The sequence below is a fragment of the Homalodisca vitripennis genome, chromosome 2, assembly GCF_021130785.1.
Source record: "Homalodisca vitripennis isolate AUS2020 chromosome 2, UT_GWSS_2.1, whole genome shotgun sequence".
NCBI classification, from domain to species: Eukaryota; Metazoa; Arthropoda; class Insecta; order Hemiptera; family Cicadellidae; genus Homalodisca; species Homalodisca vitripennis.
In genome coordinates, this window is record NC_060208.1 from 19,978,034 (window position 1) to 20,001,621 (window position 23,588).

General features: G+C 33.8%; 1 protein-coding gene across 1 annotated transcript in view; it reads left to right on the plus strand.

Moving 5' to 3' along the window:
• Positions 1-216: 216 nt before the first annotated feature.
• The window catches only part of LOC124353632 (ubiquitin domain-containing protein UBFD1-like), a 28,613-nt gene continuing 5,241 nt past the window's right edge, over positions 217-23,588 (plus strand). The window contains exons 1-5 of the mRNA XM_046803563.1: positions 217-405; positions 11,854-12,096; positions 13,545-13,696; positions 18,814-18,939; positions 19,644-19,832. Of these exons, the coding sequence (XP_046659519.1) occupies positions 393-405; positions 11,854-12,096; positions 13,545-13,696; positions 18,814-18,939; positions 19,644-19,832 (723 nt within the window). The 5' untranslated portion in view covers positions 217-392. The remainder of the gene's footprint in view (positions 406-11,853; positions 12,097-13,544; positions 13,697-18,813; positions 18,940-19,643; positions 19,833-23,588) is intronic.

The window sequence follows — 23,588 nt, forward strand, 5'->3', positions numbered from 1 at the left end:
AACTTATTAAGAGCCACAACTTTATGTCTTCAAACATTGAATAAATATTGTACCGTGGATATCGTACTTAAAGTAAGCACAGATGGAGATGAATGTGGTGTTAGCAGCAGATAGCAAAAATTCCACTCAACTTTGTAGGATATAAAACTGAACATTTCTCTGATTACAGTATTCTGCAGAATTTGATAGAGCAAACACTACCTGCAATAAGTGGCAGTGACTATACGTGTTTATTTACGTGGCAGTGAATATAAAATACAAAGGGTTTGTTTTCATGAAATGTTATTGTATAATGGGCTCATTTAAGAAATTACAAAGCGAAGTTTTACGAAATAAAAAGTAAAATATATCTTTCACATTAGTTATTCTTAGTTATTCGACATATTTTGGTCATGGAGAACCCAGGTAATGATTGAGAAGCAACAGTTCCTTTTAGGTTAGACCAATCATCTGTGAGCTTTGTCATCTTGGAAGCTATAAATACGAATAATAATTATAATTTTTGTTGTGTAACGATTCTACTTAATTTTATAATTAACTGAAAGTATCAGGCACTAACAATAAATATTATTGTAGTCTTTAATTTTGAGCTTATCAAATTAAAAATTATATAGCCTAAAGTATGAACGAAATATGTTTGAAAATAGGCCTTTATTGTCCTAATATAATTTGGTGTTCTCTGTTCATTAATTAATAAGCCCAGAGATACCTTTATTTATCATCCATTTTATTAATATTTAGCATTAAAACTATAAGTTTAAATTGTACTAACACTTGACCCGGCAGTTCATGTTGTTTCTCAGAGGCAGTTTTTGAATGATTTGCAGCCTTTAATACCATCCACAATACCTGTGTCAAGTTACATTAAATTTATAAAAAAAAGGGTTAAAGGTATACTTAGGAAGGATAATTATGGGCTGCAGTATTATTAGAGTCCAACATTCAAATGATTATTAATATCAAATTATCTATATTCATGAATAAAGAATCCTCACTACAACTTAAACCGAATTACGTTTATTTAAAATTAGAGTATATAAAGTAATGATGTTATGATGAATAAAAAACAATCTAGGACATGTGTATTTATAAATTATAACAAAACAAAACAGTATAAGTTAACATTTACTAACTTTTTACTATATCGAAAGATAAACGTTTATGACACAAATAAAACGTGTGCATAACCACTGCACTTGCTGCGGGTAGGGTACGATAAGCGAACCCGGTTTTTTTATATCAAAGAATATAATCATCAATGCCTAATATTCGCATCTCGAATCCTAGACTATAAATTGACACAAAAGTATCTATAGCCCTAAATAGGATACAGTAACAATCGAATATGTTTTAAAGTAAAATATGAGTATATAGGAAAACTCTAGATAAATAAATAAGAAATGGCATAAATACAGTAATAAATTAACCAGAACGAAATCGATCAAACACGAAAACTCATAAATAATTGAGCCACAATTCATATGGTTTATGTCATAATTATTGAATTGTTTATAATTATACACAAGTTGTAATTATATATTATTAGGAGTATGTATAGTAATTATTATTATTGTTTTTTTATATATATATTCACGTAATTGTATATATAATAATACGCCTGCGTGTATTATTTTAAAGTGTTTACAGCTGTTGTTATAGAAGTTAATTGTTCAAAAAAATTAACCAGTATCGATTGGATATATCAAAGGTTATGATTAAGTAATATCGTTTGCCAATTTCGATATAAAAAACCGGGTCCGCTTATCGTACCCTACCCCTTGCTGCCATTACAGATCTGCAGAATTAGTGTCGGTAATAGGTAATTCAGTGGTAACTTATTACCAGCATATTGTTGTTTCAGTAACAGATAGGCTGTATGAATATCAATTTTTGATTATGGATTACTTGATAACCAGTAACAGCTGACGTCATGTCGTGCAAGCAAAGGTTTAGAGTCGGTTATCGTTAATATGTTATTAGGCCTAGTAGCAAAGTTAAACATAAACTTTACCAGCACTTATGTGATCTGAGTTGGAATTTGGATACTATCTTGAGGGATGTTTTTTTTGCTAGCACTGCGCAGGGTAGCGCCAGATGCCACCGAAAAGCACTGATTGTCAGAAGCATTTCCGATCAGTACTTTCCCCATCTTAGATCACATCCTAAATCTTACAACATATCTGACGTCCGAGAAGTTGGACGTGATCTCAGGTCAGGAAAATATTGATCAGAAATGCCCCTGGCCATCATTGCGGGCTTCCGTGGCACCTTTCCACCCTCACTTCCCAAATTCAAGCTGAGATCATGTGAGCATTTTTTAAGGTTATCTTTAACTACGTACGTATGTGTAGCCTAATAACAAATAATAAAAAAAGGCTTCTTAGTACCCAATAATTGTGTTCTATAGTTAAACTTGAATTAACCCGTTCATACATGTTTTAGAATATTGGTCTATGTTACGTTGTGTTGTGTTAATTAAAATTTTTTATATGAACACGCTGTCACAGTAACAGGTTACAAACGTAATAACATATTACGTAATATTTCTGACTTACTGTGAAAATTACTTGTCATTCTGACGATCTGTTTTGCACCTTCCAAAAGCAAGCGATGTCATCGAGAAGTAGGCCTCTTTGTTCACATCTACTATTTGTTATTGTGCTGTATAATTTAGTAAGTACATATGAACGTATTGTAAATATTAAAGTTTAATATTAACGCATACGCAATCAGAGCTTAAATTTATTTCAGGAATTATCCCTTTATTTCAAAGGATTTTTTCCTTTTTCTACCAGAAGTGCAGGGTGGTGTACCAAAGGCTCCACCAAAGCCCGTCGCACTGATCGCCAGGGGCATTTTGATTGGTACTTTCCCGACCTCAGATCACATAACAGATTGTCCAATGTGATCTGACATCGGAAAAGTTGGACAATCTGGGAATAAAGAAAAACATCGGTACTTTGGGATTATACCGACCACACCAGTATGAAGAACACAAAAATAGAAATTTATAGAAACAAACATGATAGAACGAAAAAACAACTCTTCAATTACAAAATTACAAACTTACAAGCATTTCCAGGTATTGTGATCGGTATTGTTGTCGCTGTTATCTTATCTTTCTCGAGAATCCTGATTACGGCAGGCCGCGCGGCATCACGTGATTTGCACGGTACATCATTGCCTTTCCATTACAATTCAATTTATATTTCTGATTAGCCCCTCTAGAATTTGATATTTTACTGATAGGTACTATCTCGAGGGATGTTTTTCTTTCGTCGACATCAGCGCGGGCTTCGGCAGCACCTTCGGAGGCACTCGCATTTTGGGTGGCGGAATGTGATCAAGAATAAAAACAAGTTATGAGTGTTTTTTTTAATAAAAAGTTTAGTTTGGTAAATGTTTGTTTTTGTTGAATTTTTGTGTTTGGAGAAATGTAGAGGTAAAACACGGAAGTACAACAAAGCGATGCACCAGCTGAACGGGCGGCGAGACTCTGCAATCACGTTATCTACTAGACGCTCGACTTTGACCTCTGTCTGAGGATGGGGAGGTGTTTGCGATAAGACAATTCCTGTTTTATATTGACGAAATATTGTTCTACGCTAATCTAGTAATCAGTAGAAACGAAATGTGAAATAACGATTCATGTCTGGGTGTGGTCGGTATAATCCCAAAGTACCAAAACATCCTTCGAGATAGTACCGAAATTCAAGCTTAGGCCACGTGAGGCTCGTAAAGGTTATCTTTAGTTTTGATACTACTAGAAACATATATTTGATAACTTAATCTAAACCTACTTACATTGCATAATAACAAGTAGTAGATAGGGACAGCGTGGCCTCATTTTCGCCGATATCACTTCCTTTTGAGGTTGAAAGCAAATTCTGAGCGTCATAATGACATGTAATTTTCAAACTAAGTCGAATAAAGTCTTTTTTTAATAATGTAGCTTGTGTAGGTTCCCAGTAAGAAAAACTGGTGCTACACTCATATAGATATAAAAATATATAAGTAAAGTATAATTATTTTCTATAATCTTAAATATCTGTATTTCTTTCACATATAAAATATAGCTTCACTATAGTACAATCTTAAAAACTTTTAACGTAAGTCGGTTCAACATTATTGTTCCAAATGAATTCAAACAAAGTAAAAAATGTATGGTATTTGAGTAATGGCAGCAAATACAAAGACGATGTACATGTTATTTGTGTTACAAGTTGTCAGACACATTTATTCTTTAAAATAGTGAAACATAACTAAATGTTACAACACGGTTTTTGTTTGTTACATTGTATAAATATACTTATACTAGATAGTTTTTTGTTCATCATTAAATGAATACTTTTTAAGATACTGTATATAAATAGCCGAACGATGCTGTAATTTGAAATACCTATAACGTAATTTGGTTAGACATTTTGGTTTTAGTAGTTTTAGGTAATCAAGAATATCGATGATTCGATTTTCTTGATGGTTACTTAATATACTGCAGCCTGGCAAAATATGAGTTCACGGTGTTAACCAAGCCTATCCTACCTATTGCAAACATCCTCCTCGTCAAAACAATAAAAGATTTAAAGGGGTAAAAATCACAAACAAAAAAGTTATAGAACATTGAACTAAATTATTGTGGAGCAGTATTTCTTCATTCTACATCTGTGCTGTGTGTTATGTTATCATGCCATGAATCGTCGTATTAGTCAGCTAATTGTTTGTATTGGTAACTGACGTCACCTATTGTGCAATTTTTCAGGGAGGTTTTGGCTCAAATAAATGACGGGTTTTTTATTGCAACATACTACTGGAAATAGGCTACATGTTTATATTGAGTTGACGTGTGTCTCTAGCCATCAGTGCAGAAAGATGATGACAATCAAAAACATCCCTCGAGATAGTATCAGCCTCTCTAAAGATTAAACTTTTACAGGTCTGAACACGAGTATCTCCAACCAATAAATAAACTGTGAGGTGGGAATCACAGCATGGCAGGACAAACAAATATTGTAAATTCAACTAACCGTGGCATCCTGTTGTTTTGCCCAAAAAAGGAGTTCTATATCTAATGTTTTACAACTTTGTTATTTATCAATTTAAGCTTTAAACCCTATAGACCATATAGTTTAGTCTTATTGAAATTTAATGGTTAGTAGTGTAATCTCGTGTCTTATTGCAGTTGGGTAGGGTACGATAAGCGGACCCAGTTTTTTATATAGAAATTGGCAAACCATCATAACCAACGATATAATCAATTGATACTGATTAATTATTTTGAACTATTAACTTAAATAATGTATATCAACAGCTGTACACAGTCTGAAATAATAAACGTAGGATAATATTTCAATTTTACATAAGTAATTCTGATTATTAAAAATGGCAGTCAATTTGATAAAACTACATGACGTTGCTTTTTCCTGGCTTCAACATGTTGGAATCGTACTGAAAAACCCATTATGTGAAATTTGTGGGAAAGAAACAACTGTAACTGTGAGAGGAGTAAATATGGTCGTCTTCAGTTTTCCTAATTTTGGTTATAATAATTTGTTTGATCACTGTAAATATTAAATTCATATTTTAATTTAAAACATATGATTGTTATTGAGGACTATAGGTACTTTTATATCGATTGATAGTCTAGGATTTGAGATGCGAATATTAGGTACCGATGACTATATTCTTCAATATAAAAAACCGGGCCCCTTATCGTACTCTACCCGTAATTGCAATTTATTGGTTAGTAGTGTAATCTCGTGTCTTAATGCAATTTATTGGTTAGTTGTGTAATCTCGCGTCTTATTGCAATTTATTGGTTGGTTGTGTAATCTCGCGTCTTATTGCAATTTATTGGTTAGTAGTGTAATCTCGCGTCTTATTGCAATTTATTGGTTGGTTGTGTAATTTCGCGTCTTATTGCAATTTATTGGTTGGTTGTGTAATATCGCGTCTTATTGCAATTTATTGGTTGGTTGTGTAATCTCGTGTCTTATTGCAATTTATTGGTTACTAATGCGAATCTCATGTCTTATTGGTATGTACAAAAGTAAATTTGAAAGTAATGCAAAAAAATGGTAATTGTATCTTTCTTTGTATGTAAAGAATAATAAAAAACACCACATCTTTCATTAATTTAAATGATAAAAACTAACCTAACTATAACTTTCGTAAGTAGCCTTCATTGGGAAAATTAGTCCAAGAAAATTAACATGAAAAGATTGGGACCAGAGAGTTAAATGATTGGCTTAGAATTTTATATAATTTTATCTTCTTTAATGATTCAAAGATCTCTTTTCTAATTCTCATCCTTCGTGGTAGTAAACTATGGTATCTTTGAGAATAACTGGGGATGGCTAGTTTGATGAGGAATAGAGAAATTAGATTGCTGAAGGTTCACAGTACAGTTAATTTATAATTTTGTAGGGAAATAAGAGGTTGAGTACTGTCGAAAGTGCAGCTTCGGGTGAAAGGTGTAAACTTTGTTCTGTTTCATATAAATTTACTTCCAAGTAAATCAGTAAAAATACACCTTTGCATCAAGATGAGAACAGTGACAAACATCATAGATAAAATAAGGACATCTCATTCAGCTGCTCATCACGTTGCTGATGATATAAACTATGTGGTTGTTCACCCACAGTATGTGTATTACAATAAGTTATAATAGTGAATAATGCAAATCGGTCTATTCAAAGACACTATTAAAATGATGTAATCGACGTAATATCTGCTATTAGTGGTCAGAGGGTTAGCAAGTAATGAGAGTAAACAAAGTATAAGAAAATCTTACAATGCATGGGCTTGCTGTATTTTAGTACATTGAATATAAAATTTATGCTCATTATTTTAGTATAAAATCATATAAGATTTTGGGCATTTGCCATACGTGATAAAGACTAAAATAGTTTGTTTTAATTATTGACATCTGCACTCATTTGCAGACACATTGAAACTTGAGTCATATTGTACCAAAAAAAATCAACAAATCGAATTATACCTTTAGCATCACCGTATTATGTTGACTGTTAAATTTTGTGAATGCATAACATTATATCTTTGGTTATGCATAGAAGAAGAGGAAAGATAAAAACACTTAATAGATAGTGATTGTGTAATCGCTTTTTTAACGTATACAATGACAGATGCTACAATGTCGTAAATTCTATTATCCGTCATCAGTAATTTATAGAATTTTATTACATAAAGTTCAATTTTAGGTGGCTTAAACATTTGAATAGTTGAAATTTCACTCAATTGGCCCCAAGTTGAACAAAATGCTGATAGCCTACTTTTAATTGTAAAAATAATACCTTATTCTGTTGTTACGATATTAGAGCATTACAGTATAGAAGCTGAGAGCCAATATGCATTGTATAAACCACACGGTTGATTTTATTGAAATCTTTCTTGAGTAAAAATATATTCTCAGTCTCGTTAATTTTGATGGCGGTTGAAATAGAAAGGTGTCAAAAGGGTTAAAAATATTAATTTTATCTCAAGACACACTTAAAACCAACTGTCAGACATGTAAATCTGTTAAATCGCATCAGCTAACGGTATACAGACCCAAAGAGTAGTAACAGTCTCTTTATCGAGTTGTCTGACAATGATTTAACGCTGAATAGTGTAGTCATTCCTCTAGTTCTTCTTCTCCTCCTTCTATGGGGCGGCCTATTGCCATGCACTTAAGCCTCAAGGGTCTTTTGCGCACACCATGAGGCCTACCAGTCTATGATTTCAGCAGTTCCACAAACCGCTGAAAACAACCTATCAGGTCCTACTGGGGAAATTCACCACACTTGTCCAAACTACCAAAGATGGCATACCGCTCCCTTGCTATTGAAGGACAATCAAAGAGCAAGTGTTCGGCTGTTTGTCAAGTGGATTGTAGCCTTCTTATGGATCATCAAGTTAGAATGAACCTCAGAGAAGACTGTCACCATTATGTCCTTGGTAGTGGGTGGTCTCGTAACAACCTCTGTCTACATTCATGTTATGCTTGCCTAGTTTGAAGTGTTTTCCTAAGTAGGAAAAAAACAATTATTTGCGAGAATTTTAAAAACTGTATATTACGTTTAGGCTACTTCTATTATTTTAAATTTCTTTAAATGCTAAAGCGTAAAATAAACATTTTGTTTTTTTCTTGTGGTATTAAGATGATCAACTCATTCAATCTACACTTTCCTTCATCTTTACCATAAAAAGTTACATTAAAAATAAATGTATTTTTTTTCTATACCATCTACCAGAGCTGGGCCTGCAGCATACTACTTTGACTTGCTAGTTACATGGCCCCCATCCTGTGGCATGTTAACCCTAGATCTGTGGCATTGACACTTGTGTGTTAATGGTTACGGTACTAGGATACCACATCAACATGTGACGTATTGACATTTTTCTCAAAATATTATAAATTTTCTGAATGGAAAGTCTGTTTATTTTGGTACTAATTGAAAAAGGAGGTTTCATAACTTGAAATACTGAGATTTCACTCACCTAGATGCAATATTATGTTCGTAGTTATTAAAATAAAACGGAAAAAGGGTTCTAATTTTACCGTTACACATATTTCATAAATAATTCTTAGGGAAAGTTTCTTCCACATATTTACAACATTATTTATATCACTGTATTCATTAAGAAGTTAGGCAACTCTGACATATTTTGAATTTTCTTCAAAATATATCTTCAATTTTAAAATAATGGTAGAAAAAGAATTTTTACTTCAAATTTCCAAACAAACTTCATTTATGTTACATAAAAAAATGTTAAAGTTCATATTAATTATATTATTCAACATAATCCTAATCTATATCTCCTGAGCAAGAACAATGAAAAATTAGAGCAAATCTTGTATGTGTGAGGATTTTAAAATTTGAGCTTGCAAAGTGTGAAAATCTGGTTACAATTTTGAAAATGTAACATTTCAAGGATGTAGAGTTATGTGGTTTATTTTATACTAAAAAAAAGAGTGATAAATACATGTCTCTAATTATAATAAATTTAGCAGTGATATGACAACAGTTTGTTTTGATACAAATATCAGTATCTATTACAATATTTTTTTTATAACATTTAACATTCTAAATACAAATAACAGTAGTAAAATAATTTTCTGTATAATATAGCATTTAAGATTCCATTATTCCTTTTTTAGTTCAAAAAATACATTAGACTAGTAGACTATGCATTACTAATATGGGCATAATAGTTGAAGTAGGAATAATAATATCAGATCTCAGTGAGATTGATTGAGTTGATAACAGCTGAGTGACCTTGACTAATGCCAGCTGTGCCAAACTTGAACAGTAATTGTCTGAGAATTTCAAGTTTACTGCAAGCTAATGCTCTCAATGTGGCTCTCCTTGTTTAGCTGAATCATTTATAAATTTATAGCTTAGTTGTGTTAAAATGTTTTACAGATTTTTACATTCCGGTTCAGAATCAATTAGTTTTAAACTTTTTAGCACTTAAAAATAAAAAAGTGGAAATTTTTATTTTAAATTGCTTCTCTCAAAATGGATATTTCCACAAACTCTTAAGTTGAAAATAAAGATCGAAAAAATCAAAGCCTGTTACTTGTGGCAAGTATATTGCCACTTAAAATACTTATTACAACTTTGAAACAATATAATGCATTCAAATTTAGTAACAATGAAATTAAAATAATATTATGATACTTAGAAGAGCCTGTGGCAATAGTTCCACATGGTTCGGTGTCCAGCAATTATGGTTGTTATTAGTAAGACAATTTGTTTGTTTATTTTGTAATATTTTGAACAGTCAATAAATTGTACGCAATAAACACACATCTCGTTAACCTGTATATTCAAGTTTTATTGTTTAATAGGAATCAACCCAACATTTTGCTATATTGGTTACCCTGTCTAGAAGTGCACTGTTATAATTTGTGTACCTGGGAATTGTATTTCTACCTATGTTGATCATGTTAACCTCCAACCAATATGTCGGTTTATACAGCAGCCTAAATCACCTCATCATTTAAGGGTTGATAGTTTGGTATCAATTTACAATAATGTGACCATGGAAAGGTATGTTCATTTTTTTTCCTGAAAACTAAAATTTTTTCCTGAAAACAATAGTGAAGAAAAAATTTGTCGGCAACGAAAATCAAAGGAGTTACGATTTTTTGAAATCCTCTGAAAACTCTGTTTTTGACAGTACCTCTGGCAACACTATCCATATTTGACAGTTTGGTATTACTCCGCGGCTCTCTCAAATAAAGAAGGGACGCCATTTTGAACTATTTTGTTCCTCCGTGTCTATTCTTAACCTCCTAGTTCAGTAGTGGTAATGGCACACCTTTGTGTTGGATGTTCATTAAGGTAAGTGATAAGTTACTGAAATGATGTTGACTAGTACGTTAATCCTGTCAAAGATGCCTGCCTGCTGTGCAGTGCTGCGCACTGCTTGCTCTTTTAGAAAAAAAATTAACTCGAGCTTGCAAAAGTCGAATCCCAGATCACGTGATGCCCCTGCTCCTTAACGCAATAATGCCCGAAACGCATCCATATAATACAATAATATACTTTCCCCCCAGTTTATATCCACCTGTGATAATAATACTTGGCTATAAATGTCCAACCCTTGAAAAAAAAAGTCCATTTTCCATGGTCACGCTATTGTAAATAAATACCGATAGTTTAACTCTGATAGTTAGGAGGTTTTACTGTTTCCATAGTGGCATCGCCTATTTTCAGTAGATTCGACGTATGCCTGGTTTGATACTTATTATTAATACTACACAATCACAATTATTCACAAAGAGTCGCTCTTATTCCAGTGATGTCTTTGTTTTTTCCTGTAGCTGAGTATCACGTGATCGGAAATCATTTGTTATCAAAAGTGGACGTTTTGCTATCTTGTTCGTTTACGTCATTCTTCCAATGTGGTGTAGTAATGTTTATCGAGGTTGTTGTGGTTCCAAAATAAGACACTAATATTATAATACATATTATATAAATATAAAATATAAAAAATAATATATGGTATTAAATATAATTGTTGCTATTATTATACCCTTGTACAGTAAGTATTATAGAGAGTGTTTTAGAAATTATTTTGGAATTTTATAGCAAATATTCATAAAATATCCATAGGCCGCTGTAAACAAAGACTAAGCTAATGTACATTTTCCATATTTTAGTCACACGCAATATTATAGTTTGTGGTATAATAATTTGTAATAATAGCGTTCCTTTATAGCGTATTAATTATAAAATGTTTATTTATAATGTTTTTGGAGAATTACGGTAACTAAATTAGTTGTTCACGTATTTTTTTGCATTTTCAAACCATTTATAAGAAATAGTAAAAATCTCCCAAAAATGACCTGGCACCACAGCAGTTTTGAATTGCCACTTTGAATGTTAATTACGTTTTAAGACTGTATGGTAATTAATTATTGAGCTAGTTGAATCTTTAGAATAATTGTCATAGAGTGCAAAGATAATTGTCTTTTAGCCTTGTCTGTAGTTGGTATGTGATTTATAATCGTAGATTGTTGAGTACCTTTAATCCATACATGTTTTTCTTAATATACTTAAGCTGTTCTGTGGACTGGCATTTCACAGTTTTCTGTATTTTGGGTGGGATTGGTGACATGAGATGCAGCTATTTACAAGTCATATTTTAAGATTGTTCAACGTTAAGGATGTATTGGAATTTCTGTGTGACGTGACATCCTTACTGTCCCGTTTGATTATGGGGGAACTCGTAAAGTTACAAATTACATTTGTATGGTAAAATGGAGATTAAATTTTATAGCAAATAAAATTAATGTAATGGATCCTGAGTGCCTAAAAATTAGTTGAATTGATATGTGTTTTACAGCTGGTGACACTGGAGAAACAAAAGACGATGTGAGTGAGAAACAGAAGAATGCGTCTGGAGGTGAATATGTGATAAAAACTGGTGCTCAAGAGGTTGCGATCGAACCCCTGAAACTGGAAACTAACCTGCCAACGTCGGAAACTATTGACTTTACTGTGATCTATAATAAGAATAAGTATGATGTACAGTTTCCACTCGATGACAATGTAGGGCAGTTAAAGAAACATCTGGAAGATGTTATAGGTGAGTCTAGCTCTTGGCTTTCAAAGGGGACTGAAATATATTGTATATTCCAGTAAAAATGTTTTTTAAATCAGTGGCTATTTCATGTATCTGACAAATAGTTCCTTTCTGGGTGGTGGAGTAGTTTAACTTTGTGCACTGTACCTGGAAACTCGTTTTTGTTTTGTTTCGAATGTGTAGTAGTGCATCAAACTTCGTCCATAGTGACAAACAGCTGCAAATTTTCTTTTGAATGTGTGACATTTTCGTTTTGAGCAATTCTTGTGAGCATCCATCTTTCAGAGAGCTTTGTCATGTTTAAATAATTAAAACACGCTTGCTCACGATGTTCACAGCACATGCAATCTCACTTTCTAATATGTATCAACACATTATGGATTTGTTCAATTATTTTTAAAGTGGTAACTTCAAGAGACGTCAAGAAGTTTTGGCTTCACTTTTAAGTTTTAACTTAACTGAAAAAAATAAAGGAATACAAGTTTTTGCACTGTCTTAGACACAATAGAAACTGTGTAAAAGTGTTTCTACAACTCTTCACTAAATTTAGAAAAAAAATCTTGTTTAGTCATGTAGCAGATTTCACTCTCGCGTGACTGTCCAAGTTACCAGTCAAAGAGTTAACAAGCATCTTACTAGTCTCCTGAAATGATTTGCTCCTCGATATGGCTTTTAGACAATTAAGTTTCATCAAAATGTTATTTTTCGTTGTTTTAGGACAAGAAGCTTACAAAATTTCACCTAGTTCTATAAAACTACAAGCAACATTTGTGCTGCCTCCGGAATGACGGGATATTATGGATGGGTAAGGTTGGGGTTAGGGGCCGCCTCCTGTCGAGATTCATGAGGAAAAATTTTGGGCACTAATCTCAAGTCATGTCCCCTCGGGCCAAGGGAAAGCCAGCTCTGAACCAGCATCTTCAGTCAAAGCAGGCAGAGTGTGGCACACCCTTATGTCTAGGCTGACAAGAACCTTTGGCTCTTACGGAACGAACCCTAGCAACTCAGTCATCTCTCACAGTAGAAAAAATGAAATCGAATTACCCTTGTGCCCCAGAATCTTGACATTTGCAGTTAGTGATGTGCTGCTCCTGGACATCTATAAGGTTGCCCAGATTTAAGTGACATCAGTTCTTGAAAAAACTGAAAGGTATAAACCAGCCAAAAGTGAACCTTCTGGAGATTTATAAACATACTAAGTTCTCGTTCATTGAATTGATCTTATATGATTCAAAAACCATTGTTCAAAATTAATTGGTGTTCACTAAAGAGATAATACTGACCAAATATAAGCAATGTAATCACCACCGATGCCACTCCTTTGTTTGGACTTTTCATGCACTTATAAACCACTCTCCTAAGAAAATGTAAATGTAGACTCTAAACTAAATAATATTTTTGTATTTTCAATTTCCAGTTTTCAGGTTTGTTTTCAAACATTTTATGTGCAGGAATCCCCTACTCTCTCCAGAAGGTTATGATCAAAGGTCTGGCCAAAGACGAGAGGACTTTACGCGAGCTTGGAGTCATGAAAGGTGCGAAGGTCATGGTAGTAGGATCTAAACTGAACGACGTTCTTGCCGTCTCAACACCCAGCACACAGGTTTGTAGCCAAGCATGTTATATTTCTCGATATAAAACTAAATCTTTATGTAGAAATACATTAATAAAAGTTTATATTCAGAGAAATTGTATTTCTTGGATTTTGGTGCTTACCAAATATTATCCAAACCATCTGTCTTCATAGTTGTCTAGCATTCCCAATGGAATGATTGGAAAGTGGGTTTACTAGGAAACCAGAGTGCTTGGTCTTGGAAAACCCAAATGTACACTATAGAGGATTGGCAGGAAGAAACGAAAGGTCATTAAATCTCAAGGTTGATAATAAACATATGAGAATGGATGTAGCTGGAACATTTGAGATTATCTTTTATCTTAACTAGATTTTCAAATGCTTCAGAATTTATGATTGATCTTATGTGGATCTTATGTGAGCACAATAAACTCCAACCACGTTGTCTATTTGCAGAAGGTGTGAGGGAAAACAGATACAAAGTAGCTACTCACCATTTCTTGCTGGGTCCAATTATGCACCAAATGGATTATAATCTGACTTGGGTCCGTGTTTCCCATGATTTATGAGAAGCTGACAACAAGAAATTAATTGAAATGTAATGTGGCATTATTGAAGTTCAGTCTGATGGGGGAAAATTACAACAGGAAGCCTACGAGGACTGTAATAGTCAAATATTGAAGAAAGTATTAAGGGGGATGGATGTTTGAGATTATGGATAGGTTTCACGGGTGACAGTTCCATTTACTTACTAGTACTCCTCTCAAGGCAATGAGAGTACATTAATTTTTCACCATAGGTAATAAAAATAAACTGGATATCTCATCACATTTAGCCAATCAAGAGTTTCCGGACTGTGGTGTATTAAATGAACCCATTGCCTATCAATGAAATATATTGTCCGTCATCAATGATGACGAACACTGCCTATCCGCTAAGTTCGTAATAGGAGTCAAAAAATATTTCCGATATCGATTATTTTGGCATTTGTTTATACAGTTATATCAATTGTCTGTTAAAATGTTCGAATTTGAAGTTGATCGACTCTCAAATTGATTGTTGTTTACCGTTTTATCAGTTGATTGTTTGTTTTCATTAGTTGCCGCCTCCAATTACGTCACGGTAAAATGTCATCGTTCTTTTTTGAGATTTGTAGTAACTTTGTGGAGAGCATACGCTATGAAAGACAAAATGAATTAGTGATGGTAACTTTGATGAGGAAATTTTGAGTGAAAGTTGTGATAAAGAAAATTATGTGACAAGGCCTAACTTTCAAACTTGGGAGTGGCCAAGGCAAGCTAATAATCCACATAATTTTATTTTCAGTAGTAGATCTGGTATAAATGCAGTTGTTGCTAGACAACTAAATACATAAAATATAAGATAGTAAAATACACTTTTAACATGTTATATGGTCGTTTAATATTTGTAATTAACCCTTAGCACCCACACAATGATTATATGAGAATAAATATACTTGAATTTTAATGGGTTAATCTTCTTGTAAAAGTCTACAGATAAACCTATATACAACATGACTTAATGTTCACTAAACCACAAAGTGGACAGAGTAGCCCTCTTGAAAAATTACTAAGTGAGATTAATTGCACAGAGAAGTTTCCACAGTTAACAGTCCTGAACTGTAACTTATTCTACTTTGTATGGGCATTAGTAGTAGAAAATCTCTTGATTAATGGTGAACAAAACATAAAATTTATTTTGTAATGGTGATAATGCTGGCACTTATAGTCAAAGGCAAACATAGAGGTACTTTAACCCTTCCAACGCGGCTAACATCTATAGACGCGGAACTGCCAATGCTTTAAACGCGAATAACGTCTACAAACGCAAAAGCTTTACTTTTGAAATGGCGAAGAATTAGTTGTTAAAACTTCCGTAAGAGAGCACGTCGATGTTCCTTTCGACTGTCGGGACTAGACAAAACGCTTTGTCACCGTTGGTGGACGTTGTAACGGTATCTACTCGAGTTGAAAGCAATCGCCGCCATTTTTTGTATGGCCTGTGACGCGGCATACGCCTACGGACGCGTTCGTTTCATTCAAATTCAAATCAAATCACGTTTATTTCCACACACAAAAAGAAATTAAATACAAAATAAACCTTTACATTGAAATGATAACAAATGTAGCATTTGTATATTATCTAATTCATATAAACATACAGAAGTATTCTAGTAATACAATTAAAAAACTAAAATTAAATAATTAACGTTAAATAATATAAAAAAGACTTGTGTTACATAAATAAATCAATATAATGAATAAAGAGATGATATAATAAAGATATATATATATATATATATATATATATATATATATATACACATACACGTACATACACATACATACATATCCACATACATACACGCATACCTAGTAAAAACAGCATTAAATTTGCTACATAATTTCTGGATAAATTCAAATAATGGGAAAAGAGCCTACATGGGCCTCAATGGCCTGTGCGTAGACTCGAGTTGAAATTGTTACGATTCGAATTTTATCTCGAGCAGAGTGTAGATTAATTTTATAAAATTTGATAATTGAAAGAAGACATCTAAAGCAGAATAAACTACGGATATGACCTAGAATTCCGATAATCAGCAATATAGAGGAGAAAGTAGACAAACAAATAAAAATATTGAGTGAACAAAAATTACAAAAAATAGGCTAATTACTTAAGTGATTGGATTTTATTATATATAGTTTGAAGAGGAGAGGAGAGAGGACAGTGCCGTCAGTCAGTGTTAGACAGTCTAGGTCCGTCTGTAGTCAACAGAGATAAGTAACTGGGCACTCTCACTGCTTATGAGAATCAAAAACTCCTTGACATGTTTCTTAAAAACCTCAAGAGAGGGAGAGTCGAACAGCTTGAAATTTCTAAAACTATTAGAATAATTCCGATATAAAATGTGTGCTAGATAAAAACTGTTTGTTGTCGCAAATGATTTGTGTTGGTGAATAGTGTTAATTCCGACTATATTTGCATATCTTGTGTTATAAAAATGTGGGATTGTAGAAAATTCAGCTGTTTATGTGTGTGTTGGTCGTATGTTGGTTATATTGTTAAACAAAGTGTTTTGAATCAGTCCGTTGTTATTCTAATAGTGTTTTAGGTTGTTTTTACTAACATTTAGTATAATTTTTTGTTATAATGGCTAATTCAGATGATCCAAGATTTGACGAATTTGTTAAATGTTTTCGTGCGTATAAAATCCTCAAAAATATGTAATATTACATGTTTATTATTTTTTCTTATAAAGGTAATACCAAGGAATATGAAACAAAAATTAGCAATGGGAAAGTTTTAAAAAAATATTTTTTTATGTCTTAGCGTCTGACAGTACAGTAATTTAAATTAGCGCTTTAAGGGTTAACACAATCTCAATGACATGTATCCCAAAAGGTACATGCAATCTTTCACAAATGCTGTTGTGGACCCGATTGGGTACACACCGGGCTTTTATAAAGCGTGTCATGCTCCTGATGGGGTGCACATTGCTATACATTTCATTATTGGGTTTTTATTGTTTGCCTGTCTTGGTGATTTGTTAAGTGTGATCCCGCGCTCAAATACCTTAGGCTATCATGTATCCCATCGGGTGCATGATTGCTTAATTTTTAAGGTAAATTAATTTTGAAAAAACATATTGAAATCAATTTTTGTGCAAAATTGCAAAACCTACATACATTTCTCTTTATACTTAGACATACATTTCTCTTTATCCTTAGACATTTAACATAAAAAAACATCCTGGTTTTTTGCCATTATTAAAAATTCAAGGACAAATAAAAAAGTCTTAAAATAAGCCGTCGTCATGAACGTGTTAATCCTTTAAGTGCAGAGTTTACAGCGGTGTTGTTATAGGCTACTGCCGGGTACATTTGCCATGTGTAGAGCTGCTCCACAGTAAGCATAAATGGAATGTGTTTTTCGCACACCGTGATCATCTATAGCAATATCTTCATTTACCTGACTGCTGTTAAAATCTCCTGATTCATTCTGTCAGATCATGGTTGATAAATGGAGTCTGCATTCCCCCTAGCCTTCATTCTTGGAAACGTTACACTGCTGAATGCCTAACTCACAACAAAACATCCTGACAAATCTAAAATTAATAAAACGTCTTAATCATTATTACAACTAATCCGGCCATACAGACTAAACAACAATCAAAATATAAAATAAAACAATCTTGCAATAGCAACTTCAAAATTCCAATTGAAAAAAGTACTAGAAAACAATAATGTTTTATTTCTAATGTCCAGGTAAAACATAACCATACGACTTTTGTGATAGTTCCTTAGTTCACCGTCAGTATGTAGTAGCAATTAAACAGCACTATTGGATTTGTAGTAATTCAAATGAACATTACAGAGGCTAATATGTATCATCTTATATAGCTATCAGGCGTTGTGTAGCGAAGCAGTTGGTGGAACGTGATAACACGAGCATTGCAGTTGTACGCCAATTTCATAAATCACATGAAATGGTAAAGCGTCTCATCTCTTCCACTTTTCCTAAAAAGGTGTTGCACCAAGTTATCAATAACGGTTGAAGGCTCTTCACTTCATTCCTCGTCATTCACGTTTGTGCGACCATCTTTAAAAGCTCTCACCCGTTTTCGTACCATCCATCACTCATAATTACTTTACAGAACTGACGATGAGTGTCTGCTGCTTTTATACCTTTAGTGTCAAGAAAACGGATCACATCGAATGTATTTCACAGTTTGTAGTATTTTTGATTTGAGGAGGCATTTAAACTCTCGCAAACAACCTTAAACACTATCAAAATGACCCATACTGGTGGCTGTGGTTGCCGACAGATGGCGGTAAACAGCGTGTATGCACCGATTGCCGGCCTCAGCGCTGTAATGGTGGAATTGCAAAACGGTGCTTACCTTAAATTCATGCCTTATATAGTTAAATTGAATACAATGCCATAATGCCCTTTTTAAAAAAATCTCAATTTGATTGCCACCCCCACCATCCATGTATGAAATCGCAGACTAGGTAATATGGCAATGCCTCTAACAACCAAAGCAACAATTTCTTCTGTATTTGTTATTAATATCAATTTAATGTGATATTTTTAGAACTAACAGTGATGGTTGAACAATGTTGCAGGATGTAGCAGATGAGAAGACCAACACTAGCTCCACAAAAGAACCGTTCTGCAAACAAAAAATGCACAGGAAAGTTTTAGACAAAGGTGTGCCAGACGATGTGATGCCTGGCATCAAAGATACCAAAGTAAGTTATTAGTATTTTAAAAGATGAACAGTAACGTCAACAACATCGTGCAACAATAGTTTTTTTATAGGTGTGCTTATTCCATTCAATGCTTAGTAGTATCAAGGTGTTGTTATTGATAGAAATTGATTTATTGAGTGGATCAGCTTTTGGTTTCATCGGATATATATGTCATATCTCAGAGGTATGTGTGGGAAAACAGATAAGAAAATCACAATAGTTGGTTCCTAGGTCTCGGACCAAATGAAAACGACGAAAATTAGACAGGTTAATTAATAGTTTAGGGATTCACTGTACTGTAGTGGGTAGCGATGCGAATCAATGCATCATTTTAATATGGTTCTTTCAGAGATCTATTATCAACCCAGCTTATGGTAGTCAAATTTTCATTAATTCTGATTAGTTAAGATGAAATGGTAAATTATGGATTTCCTTAAAATTGCCACTGACATTAGTCCATAATTTGACAATATATTTTAGCGTTTGGTACAATGCATTTTTGTTGATTTATGTAACAGTATGGGCTAATTTTTTTATATTTAACATTATCATTTTTAGTTTTCTTGGTTCACCTGTCTCTCTCACTATTTTTTTAACCACACCTCGTACTGCTCAGTGTTCTGAAACAAGCATTGGAAAATGTGATATATGGCTTTACCATAATATACAGGAGTTGTAAGATTAAACCCTATTTTTTCCTGCAGGAAGCTTTGCCACCATTTCCGCTGGTCGGAATGTTGAACAAGAGTGGAGGCAAAGTTCGGCTGACGTTCAAGCTGGAATTGGACCAGGTCTGGATCGGAACCAAGGAACGGACAGATAAGATCCCAATGAACTCTATCAAGAGTATTGTCAGTGAACCCATAGAGGGCCATGAACAGTATCACGTCATGGTGAGTTGTTATAGAGTTATTAACTTTATTGCTCTACTTTATAGAAATTGTTAATGCTTTTTTCTGTACATTAAAACTCAAACTTACAGGATTCATTTTATAGTTGGAGTTATACTGATCCCAAAAAGCCAGTTGATTAGAAAAGCCATTTGGCTCACAATGTTGTATATAAAACTGTAGTATATTACTAAATGAGGACTGCAGTGGGTACACAAGTGTCGTTCGGAAATAAGATGCTTTACAGAATAAAACATCACTTTACTTTTATAGCTTTTTTATTATATATATATATATAATATATATATATATATATTTGAAAGAATTACTCTTTAAAGTATTTTTTATTATGTAAAAAAAAACAGTTAAATAAGTAACACACATTTATGTAAGTATAAGATTTTCAATACCAATTGAATAAAATTGTGTCACCTGTGAACTTAACTGATGGCAGTTCTTTTCATCCCGACGGGAAGTGACTCCACTCTATTGATTGTCATATTTGTTAAACAGTGACAACTTAATGTTTCATCACCAGTGACTGCGTCGTTCAAAGAATTTTGTCTTCTTCATGGTACCAGATAAGAAGCTCTAGAGCTGGCCGTATTCTCTTTACTTTGATTTCATCAAACAACAGTTTGGATACCCATCAAGCATCAAATTTATGATTTGCGAGTTTCTTAGTCACAGGTCTGTGATTGTGAACCTTCGATTTTCCTGAACGTTATGATTGATTTGTTCAGTGAGGTCATCACCACATGCATCGTGAACATCAATTTGCTTGTTACGAAACAATTGGCACCATTTTTTAACTGTATTATAGAACAATGCTATATCCATACACAAAACACAATTCACGATACAGTCAGTGAAAATTTGTTTGCGGCAACCATTTTAAACACCAGTTTATTACGAGATAGCGACATTCACTGTGCGCACTGATTGGAGCTACACAGTGCCACTCTGATCGTGCTGCCACCCCCACTCGTTTGCTGTCAGAGGCCTCGGCAACTTACTTTCCGAAAGACCCTTGTATAAACTTACATTTCCACACAGTCAAGTCACAACATTGGTTTTACAGCGAGCAGCTGCAGATGGTCGCATTCCAGTCACTGTTTCATCAATGTCTATACCTCGTCAAGACATTGTATTGGCCCTTCTACTGATTCAGGAGTAACATTATGGTTTCATCTGATAAAGGTGGGTCTAAGCTAGACTGATGAATGCAGACTCTGCAGAGAGGCATAAGAATCAGTGGAACACATTTATGGCTAAACTGTCCTGCCAATTGCAAAACCAGAAAAAAATCATAGTAGCTTATCTTCTAAGCCCAAAGGACATCAGAGAACAGGAGCCCTCAAATCTCATAGACTTCTATAAAAGCCTAGAGGTTTAAAACTTAAGTAAGAGAGGCACAAATGTCGTTTCAGGACTACGCACAGAGACTCAAGCTCTTTCCCTCCATAAAACACACTTTATAGTTTTCTTGTTTCATCCATTTCTGTTGACACACTTTAAAGCCACTTGTTTACTTTCTCCACACTGCAAATTATCATCTTAAAGTGGTTTGACATTATGTGGATATGCATATTTACAACCACATTATGTGTTACTACAGTAGCTACACTAGCTAGGATGGTACGTGGAACAAAGATTTCATAGAATAACATTATGTGGTTTGAGTTTCATACACATCATCATGTCATTCTATCTTGCAGCCGATTCTTGAACTATTTTTACTAAGTTACCAATAAAGAATGTTAGAATCCTCATCTTGAGCCACCAGTTTTTGTATCAGCTGTCTTCTGTATTAGCATTTCATTGGTTCAATCAGAGATTGGTGCCTTGGTTTTTATATAAGTTTATAGAATGTTTGGAGGTAGAAACATTAAAACACCCATCTTCCTCTGAAAGATCTTCTGTTGGGTGGGTCGAAATGTTGTCAAAAATTACTGCCTTATTTTGATACAGATTGCTGGTATTTTTCTTTTTGGTATGAATAGTCCATTGTACCATTTGATTGACAGAGCAGCAGTCATCCAACATCCAAATCCATGGTTGGTTCTTATACATTTTTAAATACCATAGGGTTTCTAGATTTATCTATAAGAAGAATTCAATGGTTTCCTGTAGAGTTAGCATGATTTAGGGTTGTAACATGATATCTACTAACATTAATGACTGAGTAAAGCATTTATGTCAAGACAATATTGTCAATTTAATAAAAATGCAAATACACATAAGTGTATATATTCAGTTCTGGACAAATTGTGGGAGTTCTCCGTTATCCTTGAGGAATTCATCCACACTATAGTATGGTCTTCTCACCAGCTATGTGTACAGCTCCTGCCTTAATTAATCTCCTGTTAAGTTTTTTTATAAATGCAGATAGACGGTTTCGAAGCTTACAGCCAGTGTAAGATGGTTTTTTTTCTATAATAGAGTGGTGCGATGAACTGGCAAGTTAAACCTAGAGCCATGATGAGTGTTTTATTGTGGTTTAAGTTTGTCTCTTGGTCTTGCAATGCTTGACGACAGGTTTGACGTGATTCAAAGTTCGCCAGCGTTCAACCTTCTTTTCAAGGAGAAGAATCTGGTTGACATTGTATGCCGAGGTTCCTCCCCAGATGAGGTGATCATAATGGATCTGAGAATCTACTAATGAAAAATAAACTCATTTGCTGTTGATACTTCCACAATCTCGAACAACATTTATACTTGTACTGATTATTTGCACCAATAATCAATATGTTCTGTCCAATTAAACTTGCTGTCAAGCATTATACTAAGGAATTTTGTTTGATTTGCTTCTGCAGTGCCAGCTGTACTGGAAACTTGGCATTTTCATGTGGAGAAGTGCATTTGAATTGTCTTGGTGGGGTTTATTGCTGTCATTCATTTTGCAGTATTGTATTCCTGTATCCATGGCTGTTTTTATATGGTAGAATTGTTTGGTAGCTGCTTTGTTACTGATAAAAATTGTAGAGTGATCAGCATACATAACTGTATTTTTTATTTTGGCTTTGCATCACTTGGGGAAGTAATTTATTATTAAAATAAAGAGAATTGGTTCTAAGATAGAACCCTGGGGTACTCCTTTTGTCATCTGTTGTGGAGTAGACTGGTAGACACAGACTTGACCTTTCAGTGAGTGTTGAATTTACACTATTTGTGAATGGTTCTGAAGGTAGTTTCTGAACCATTTATTGGCCAAACCTCTCACTCCTAGTTCTTTCACAGCAACTTATGCCCTAAACAATCAAATGCTTTACTGTAATCTCAAAATACAGCTGAATCATATTGTTCACTATCAATTTGGCTGATGATGAAATCAGTCAACTCAATCAAGGCTCTAGTTGTATACTTAATTTCCAGAAAGCTATGTGTTGTTTGTCGGCTAATAAAAGGTTTTTTGACTTATAAAGCATCAATCTAAGGCAATTTGTCTATGATCTTGGAGAAAGTAGATACAAGAGAGATAGTTCAGTAGTTTTGGAGATTTGTAATTTGACCCTCTTTGTGTTTGGCGTACCAATTCTTATTGCTGGGGAAAACTGTCCACATTCAAGTGATTTATTAGTTATGCTCACTAGAGGAGCGGAGAGTTCTTTCTTGTAGTGTTTGACAATGGTCAAAATTTTGGAAAAGAACTCTATGATGCCAGCAGATGCCTTTGGTCTTAAACTGTGTTGATGTTTTCAACTTCTGCAGTTTTTTGGGGTTAGAGTTCAAGTTGCTGGATAAATAGTTCCTAACGGA